This window comes from Neovison vison, chromosome 10 (assembly GCF_020171115.1).
Source record: "Neovison vison isolate M4711 chromosome 10, ASM_NN_V1, whole genome shotgun sequence".
Lineage (NCBI taxonomy): Eukaryota > Metazoa > Chordata > Mammalia > Carnivora > Mustelidae > Neogale > Neogale vison.
The window spans coordinates 32,664,597-32,673,794 of record NC_058100.1 but is presented as its reverse complement, the minus strand read 5'-3'; the positions used below and the strand labels follow the sequence as shown (position 1 = coordinate 32,673,794).

General features: G+C 45.9%; 1 protein-coding gene across 1 annotated transcript in view; it reads left to right on the top strand.

The window, feature by feature from the left end:
• Positions 1-15: 15 nt before the first annotated feature.
• Positions 16-9,198, top strand: part of NME7 (NME/NM23 family member 7) — a 288,348-nt gene continuing 279,165 nt past the window's right edge. Inside the window, exon 1 of the mRNA XM_044266903.1 lies at positions 16-99. Coding sequence (XP_044122838.1) covers positions 97-99 — 3 coding nt within the window. The 5' untranslated portion in view covers positions 16-96. The remainder of the gene's footprint in view (positions 100-9,198) is intronic.

The following is a 9,198-nucleotide window of genomic DNA, read 5'->3' as shown; positions in this document are numbered from 1 at the left end:
AGTGGGCGGGGCTCTGTTGCCAGAGTAACCGGGCGTCCTCGGGAAGGCGGTGTCCGCCCGTGGCCGAGGTCCCTGCCGCCTGCGCTGCCCGAGACGATGGTGAGTTCCAGGCGGGGCCGGAAGGACGGCTTCGGCGCCCTGGTGGCGCCGCGTCCCACGTACTGGGGCGGAAGGACGCTCGGAGGCGCCCCGACTTCTTCCACGTCTGCTCTAGCTTCTCCCTTGCAGGGGCTGTTTCCGCAGTTTCCTTCCTTCCCGGTGCGGTGCAGCGCCCTGAACGCCACTTCGGTCCTGCGGGGACCCTGGAGCCAGGGAGCGGGAGGTGCGGGGCGACCCCTGGCTCTGATACCCCGAGGCGACCATTTTAAGTGTTTGTGTCTCATCGTCGCATTCTTCAAGTTCTCCGCGCCCCTTGCCGGGCCGAATCCGAGACGCTGTGCGGTGCGTGCGCTGTGCCGACCCCGGCCCGAATCGCCCTGCGTCGCGGGGCGGGTGCCCTCGTGCTCGCGCGGCGGGTGCCCTCGGGGGCGGGTGCCCTCGTGCTCGCGCGGCGGGTGCCCTGCCCCACAGCCCGCCCCAGGCCCTGAGGTCGGAGCTGCACTGGCGTCCGTTCCCGTCTGGAGCTGATTACCTTCGCGGCAGGTGCTTCTGAGCAGGAGCGCGCTGACGAGCTCTTGGGGGCGCTTCTGGAACAGCCCCGGCTTCAGCCACAGCCCCAGGAATTCTGAATCCGTAGGAATGGGGCTTGGCATTTGCCTTTTAAACACGCCCGCAGGTGACCTGCGTTCGCGCGCTGGTTTGAGCGCACCGGGTTCCAGTCGACTCGCGGAACCGGCCAGTCTTGCCGCCGCTTACCGGGGGCGGCCCGGGGGACGGAAAGAGGACGGTGGTCCGAGGTCAGAGCAACGGAGCCCCTCCCCGCCCTTCTTTCTCCCTTGCTCCACAGCAGCCCTTTCCGTGACCCCGTTGCCCCTGCGCGGTCCCTGCAGGGCTCTTTTCTCCCTTTCCAGCCCCTGCCCCTCCTTCGTCCTCCCGACTGAGCCGGTGTCGGTCTTCTTCGCCGGCCCAGGCTACGCCCGGGTGTGTACAGCAGACCCGAGGCGAAGGCTGACCCCGCCCCCTCTAGACCTCACGCCCCCACCCATTGCAGGACTGTTCGCTCCCGCGCATCTTCTTTCTTTCCTGTGCCTCCAGCCTTTCTCTCCTCTTCCTGCTCCCCAGTGTTCTGGTCCTGCATCTTGAGGAAATGAAGTCAAACAGAGCTCGCGGCTCACGCTGTGTCCCTGCAGAGTTGCCCAGGCCTCCATCCATCCGTGACTGCCCCAAAGCACAGTATTTTCACCGGCTTCGACGGCCCCTTTCCCATCCTCCGTTATCCGACTTTCTCTTGAATGGCTTCACTGAAGTTGCTCTCGTCTAAGTTTCTAATGGCTTTTTCAGTTCCCATCCAGTAATTTCTTCTCAAAGTTTATCTAGCTTTTCTGTGACAGCCGAAGTGCATGAGCTTTCATTACCTCCCGCCTGCCCCGGCCTTGCCTGCTTTTCGAACGCCTTTCTCTGGGGCTCAGTCTTTAATATTTTCAGTAATCAGTGCCTTTGCCTGGGGTGATTTCATCCCCACACGAGTTTTACTGCTGCCAAAGCATTCGAGTCTAAATTTCGATTTTCATCTCACATCTGCTAGGGCTAACCTAGTTGCTTCTGGGACACCTCTCCCTCCTCACCCAAATGCCTCTCAAATGTGCCATGACCAAAACTGAACTTGCCATCATTCCACCTGGTTTCTCTAATTCCATCAAGTTAATTAATGATATCACTATAGTATAACCTATAGTATGGCTTTAGTATCCTATAACTTTAATATTAGTTATTGTGTATTAAATATAGATAATCTAAACCAGAAACCAGAGTTGTTCTCCATTCCTTTTCTGTGCCTCCCATATTCAAAGGGTCATTGAGTCCTGTTTTAGTTTAAGCTTTCTTTGTTTCTTGCTCAGACAATTGCAGTATTTCTTTTTTTCTTTAATTTTTTATTAACATAAAATGTATTATTAGCCCCAGGGGCACAGGTCTATGAATCATCAGGCTTACACACTTCACAGCACTCACCATAGCACATACCTTCCCCAATGTCCATCACCCAGCCACCCTCTCCCTCTCCCTCCGCCCAGCAACCTTCAGTTTGTTTTTGTGAGATTAAGAGTCTTATGATTTGTCTCCCTCCCAATCCCATCTTGTTTCATTTTTTTCCTTCCCTACCCTCCAAACCCCCCACTTTGCCTCTCAAATTCCTCATACCAGGGAGATTATATGATAATTACCTTTCTCCGATTGACTTATTTCCCTCAGCTTAATACCCTCTAGTTCCATACACGTCATTGCAAATGGCAAGATTTCATTTCTTTTGATGGCTGCATAGTATTCCATTGTGTATATCTATCACATCTTTATCCATTCATCTGTTGATGGACATCTAGGCTCTTTCCATAGTTTGGCTATTGTGGGCATTGCTGCTATGAACATTGAGGTGTACATGCCCCTTTGGATCACTACATTTGTACCTTTAGGGTAAATACCCAGTAGTGCGATTGCTGGGTCGTAGGGTAGCTCTATTTTCAACCTTTTGAGGAACCTCTATACTGGTTTCCAGAGTGGCTGCACCAGCTTGCATTCCCACTGACAGTGTAGGAGGGTTCCCCTTTCTCCACATCCTCACCAACATCTGTTGTTTCCTGACTGGTTAATTTTAGCCACTCTGACTGGTGTGAGGTGGTAACTCATTGTGGTTTTGATTTGTATTTCCCTGATGCCGAGTGATGTGGAGCACTTTTTCATGTGTCTGTTGGCCATTTGGATGTCTTCTTTGCAGAAATGTCTGTTCATGTTCTCTGCCCATTTCTTGATTGGATTATTTGTTCTTTGAGTGTTGAGTTTGATAAGTTCTTTATAGATTTTGGATACTAGCCCTTTATCTGATATGTCGTTTACAGATATTTTCTCCCACTCTGTCACTTGTCTTTTGGTTTTGTTGACTCTTTCCTTTGCTGAGTTGGAGTATTTCTTTCCTGGACTTTTGACACTATGGTATGGCAGTTCTTCAATCCATTATTTTCTCTGCCACAAGAAGGAATTTTTAGAAATGATTTTACTTATTTATTTGAGAGAGAGTGAGCACAAGTTGGGGGGGAAGGGGCAAAGGGAGAGAGACAAGCAGACTTCTTCCCCTCTTCACAGGGAGCTTGATGTGGGGCTCAGTCCGAGGGCTCTGGAATCATGACCCGAGCCAAAGGCAGACACTTAACTGACTGAGCCACCCAGGCGCCCCAGAAGGAAATTTTAAAGACCCAAAGATTTGAAGTCACTCACCTCTTTTAAATTCTAGACTCTCCATACTCTACAGTGTAAAATTCAAGGTACCTGGGACGGCATACACGGCCCTCCATCATCCAGCACTGCTCAGTCTAGCTTCTTCCACGTCCGTCCATTGCCAAGACATTCCTTTCAGCTGCTTGTCTTTTGCCAAACATGTGAAGCAACTTCGAACTGGTGGTATGAATGTCACCTCTCCTTTGCACATGCTGTTCCTTCCACACGAGATATGCTTATCTCCTTGTAGGCCGGCCTGATTCCTTCTGATCCTTCCATACCCAGGTTCGGTGTCTCTTCTGTGATGCTTTATGTCTCTACTCAAAGACAGTTGACTTTTCTTTTCTTTTCCTTTTTTGGTCACAGTTTTACATAGTACACATCTCATTTACTTGCCACATTCATTTGGAATTATTTGTTTATGAGGTTGTCACTCTTACTGAACTGAACTGGTAGAGGGACCGATCCTTCTTTTGGTCACTGCTATTGCCTACACCATAGTAGGCCCTCAGGTATTTGCTAAAAGAGAAAAGGAAAAAAAAAAAAAAAAGAATGTGGTAAGTGCCCCGAGAGGTTACGAAGTACTTGGGGGATATAGGAGGATGAGTCTTCACTTTTCAGGCCATTGTTAAGCAAATGGAATAGAATTTCCATAGTGACAATTCAGTGGCCTGAACAGTGGCACAGGGAGATGGAAATTGACATTTGTGGAGTACTGGTTTTCTTCATGCTTGTCTTACATTCTTTTCATTCAGAATTCCCAACCATCCTAAGAGCAGTGAAGTCCTCTCCCTACTCTCTGTCCCAGCTGAAGTTGTGTGTGGTGGTTCTTTCAAATTGGTTGGTTAGTGAAGGCCCCTTTGAAGAACTGACTTCTGTCTTGAGACCTGAATGAAGGGCAGTGACCCCGGGGGAAGTGTATCAGGCAACACTAACAATAGGTTCAAAGGCCCTGAGGCAGCAAAGTGGTTGGCATTTTTCAGGAAGTGATCTTGTGATCTAATGTAAAAAAAAAAAACAATAATAGAAATTTGGTGGTGGGGCAGGGTGAGGGCAGCAGCACTGCAGGGGCAGGGGGTGGGAAGTATGGCAGAGAATAACAGACATGCAGTTAGGGAGGGAGGCAGGGGCCGGCCTGCATGCATGTACGATCGCATGGTTGCTCAGAGTAGGTTCTAACCCATGACTCAGTCATGAAATCAAGTTGTTGTGTGCAGCCAGCATTAAAAAAAAACATAAAGCAGACACTATATTCATTGTATGTGCTAAGGATGACTTCCATGAAACTTTTCAGTGTGTGCCTCGTGTGTACTGGATTATGGTCCAAAATTCATTCCTTCCTGTCAGACATGGTCCACAAAGCTCCAGATAGAGTGTACTTTGAACAGTATATACTTGAAGAGGCAAAATCGTTGATCTCAAGGAGCACAGATTTCTTATTCCTCGTTTGACCTAGTGACAATCTTCCTGTGTGGCAGAAGCAGCTCTGGATTTAATGCGAGCCTGAAATTGACTAGAGCAGAATTTTCAAGTTTCTTTCTGCACCCAGATCTCTCTCCGGTGTCCGTTGCTGTCCTTTACGAGAAAGGAGAGGTAAATTTTGGTTCGTGGGGAGAAAGGAGGGAAAAATGAAACAAGACGGTATGGGGAGGGAGACAAACCATGAGAGACTCTTCGTCTCACAAAGCAAACTGATGGTTGCTGGGGGGAGGGGATGAGTAGGGTGGCAGGGGACGGACACAGGGGAGGGTCTGTGCTATGGTGAGTGCTGTGAATTGTATAAGCCTGATGATTCACAGACCTGTACCCCTGGGGCAAACAATACATTATATGTTAATAAAAAAGAATAAATAAAAAAAAGAAAGAGAACCAGGGAGAAATTGGTGTCCTTTCTCTGTGTTCAGTCTCACCTCTGGCATGTGTATTGTATGAAAGGCTGATGGTTTCTTTCCCTGAGCCAAAGGTGGAATTTGTTTGCTCTGCTGGTGTGCCTCCCTGACTGCTGCAATTACATTATCTGGTCAGCTTCTGTCTGCGTCTGGTTTGTTAACAGCTGTAGCTTGCAGCGCCATAATTAGGTCCTGACGACAAATTCTAGACCTGCCTCTGTCTTGCAAAGCAGAGACAGGCCAATGTAGTTTAGTGTATCTCACATACGTGTTGTTTAAGATAAAGAATGGGCTAGAGTCATCAATTGATTTACTTTTGTGCATAAAGAGAGGAGATAATTCCAAAGCTCTTTTGGCTACCAAAGAGATAGGAATGTTCTATATTTTCTAAAATAGAACATTGGTTTGAATGCTGTTAACAAAGATGATCTGTTAGTATAACGTAAGGCCTTCAAAGATTATCCGCTATGTTCCGCAAGACTAAACAAAGATCTTGAAGTTTTTGGTCTGAAAGAGACTTCAAAGAGAGTTTCGTGATGGCTAAAACAGGATTTTATTGCATGAAATGTTTTTCAGTTTCCAGCTTTATAAAGTTTCTTCTAAATAGGCTTACCGTTTTTATCTTTGGCATGCACTTCTTAGCTCTCCAGGATCCCTTTTGTTACTGGGAGTGCTAACTTGGAAGGACGGGCAGCTCCCAGCCCCAGGCAGGATTTCATTTGCGGGAACTGAATCAAAGTGCAGCGCCTAATATAGCATCCTGAAACCACATAGACAGTTTTTTCCCACTAAGCGATTTTATTACAAATGCAGTTTGGAGCTGGTTACTTTCTTCTTTCATAGGAACCGGTAGTATTTGCAAAAGGAAATAGCAGTGGGTTGATAGAATGCCCTAATTCTCCTCACAGGTAGCTCTTTTATCTTTTTCTGTCCTTTTTCTGCCTTTTAATTCCTCATCTTTCTTTTTTCCCCATCTTTATCGGGATATAATTGACAAGCAGTACTGTGTACGTTTAATGTGTATAAGGTATTGATTTAATAATGTATATTGCAAACTGATTACTTCCTCGGCATTAAGCCTACACCTGTGTCGCATCACATAATCACCATTGCTGTTTTTGTGATGAGAACGTCTAAGATCTACTCTTAACAACTTGCAAGTACGTAAGGAGACAGTGTTAAGTGTCCTGACGGTGCCATGCGTTTGAGTCCCCAGAACTTCGGCACTTCTAACTGGACATTTTTACCCTTTGACTGACATCACCCCAGTACCTGGTAACCTCCATTCTACTCTCTGTTTCTGAGTTTGGGTTTTTTAGATTCTCCGAACAAGTGAAATCATACAGTGTTTGTCTCTGACTTACTTCAGTTAGCGTAATGGCCTCGGAGTCCATCCCTGTGGTCACAAGTGGCAGAATTTCCTCCTTTCTCATGGCTGGAGAATATTCCAGTGTACTTAGACCACATTTCCCTTACACATTCATCCATTGACGGACACTAGGTCATTTTCATATTTTGGCTATTGTGAATAATGCTGCATTGAGCTTGGGGGTGATCTATCTTTTGGAGTTGGTGTTTTCATATTTTTCTGATAAATACACAGATGTGGGATTACTGGATCATATGGTAGGACCATCTGTGAAATAGTGCTAGGACACTGCATGTGGTTTTCCATAGTGGCTGCATTTTATATTCCCACCAACACTGCGTGGGGTTCCTTTTCTCCACAGCCTCCCCAACACTACCTGCCCCTTGTCTTTTTTTTTAATTTATTTTTAAAATTTAATTTCTTTTCAGTGTACCAGAATTCATTGTTTATACACCACACCCAGTGCTCCATGCAATATATGCCCTCTATATTACCCACCACCAGGCTCCCCTGACCTCCCCCCCCACCCCTTCAAAACCCTCAGATTGTTTTTCAGAGTCCATAGTCTCTCATGGTTCATCTCCCCTTCCAATTTCCCTCAACTCCCTTCTTCTCCCCATCTCCCCATGTCCTCCGTGTTATTTCTTATGCTCCACAAATAAGTGAAACTGTATGACTCTCTCTGCTTGACTTATTTCACTCAGCATCATCTCCTCCAGTCCCGTCCATGTTGCTACAAAAGTTGGGTATTCATCCTTTCTGATGGAGGCATAACACTCCATAGTGTATATGGACCACATCTTCCTTATCCATTCGTGCATTGAAGGGCATCTTGGTTCTTTCCACAGTTTGGTGACCATGGCTATTGCGGCTATGAACACTCAGGTACAGATGGCCCTTCTTTTTACTACATCTGTATCTTTGGGGTAAATACCCAGTAGTGCAATTGCAGGGTCATAAAATTTGTATGGAATCAGAAGAGACCCCAAATTGCTAAGGAAATATTGAAAAAGAAAAACAGAACTGGTGGCATCACGTTACCTGATTTCAAGCTTTACTACAAAGCTGTGATCACCAAGACAGCATGGTACTGGCATAAAAACACACGTAGACCAGTGGAACAGATTAGAGAGCCCAGATATGGACCCTCAACTCTATGGTCAAATAATCTTCGACAAATCAGGAAAAAATATACAGTGGAAAAAAGACAGTCTCTTCAATAAATGGTGCTGGGAAAATTGGACAGCTTTATGTAGAAGAATGAAACTAGACCATTCTCTCACACCGTACACAAAGATAAACTCGAAATGGATAAAAGACCTCAGCGTGAGACAGGAATCCATCAGAATCCTAGAGGAGAACATAGGCAGTAACCTCTTCAATATCAGCCACAGCAGCTTCTTTCAAGATAAGTCTCCAAAGCAAAGAAAACAAAAGCGAAAATGAACTTTTGGGACTTCACCAAGATCAAAAGCTCAAAGGAAATAGTCAACAAAACAAAGGGGCAGCCCACAGAATGGGAGAAGATATTTGCAAATGACAGTACGGACAAAAGGCTGATATCCAGGATCTATAAAGAACTTTTCAAACTCAACACACACAAAACAGACAATCATATCAAAAAATGGGCAGAAGATATGAACAGACACTTCTCCAATGAAGACATACAAATGGCTATCAGACACATGAAAAAATGTTCATCATCACTAGCCCTCAGGGAGATTCAAATTAAAACCACATTGAGATACCACCTTACACCAGTTAGAATGGCCGAAAATTAACAAGACAGGAAACAACGTGTGTTGGAGAGGATGTGGAGAAAGGGGAACCCTCTTCCCCTGTTGGTGGGAATGCAAGTTGGTGCACCACTTTGGAGAACAGTGTGGAGATTCCTTAAGACATTAAAAATAGAGCTTCCCTGTGACCCTGCAATTGCCCCTTATCTTTTTAGCCCAGCTGTTCTAACCGGTGTCAGGTGACAGCTGTGCTGCTTTTGATATGTTCCCCTTCTGGTTAGTGATGCTGAGCACCTTTTCATGTACTTGTCGGCCATGTGTAGGTTTTCTTTGGGAACAGTCTGTTCCGATCTTCTGCCCATCTTCTTACTCCTGTTTGTTTAACTGTTACTCAGTTGTATGTATATGTAATGTAGATGTTAATCCCTCCTTAGATACATAGTTTGTAAATATTTTCTCCCATTCTGAGGATTGCGATATCATTTTGTTTAATGTTCCTTTAACTGTGCAGAAGCTTTTTAGTTTGTTGTAGCCCCACTTACTGATTTTTGCTTTTTTGTGTGTGCTTTTGGTGTCCTAGCCAAAGAACTGCTTCCTAGACCAGTGTCAAGGAGCTTTCCCGCTATGTTTCCTTCTAGAAGTTTTATGGTTGCAAATCTTACGTTTAAGTCTTTAATGCATTTCAAGTTAGGTGTCATGAGTGGTGTGAGAAGTGCAGTTTCATCCTTCATCCCCTATTTCTCGGTCACCAAGTATCCGTCGGTTCGAACGAGTATTTACTGGTATCCGTCGGTTCGAACAAGTATTTACTGAGTGCTTTTGTGTGCCGGGCACTGGC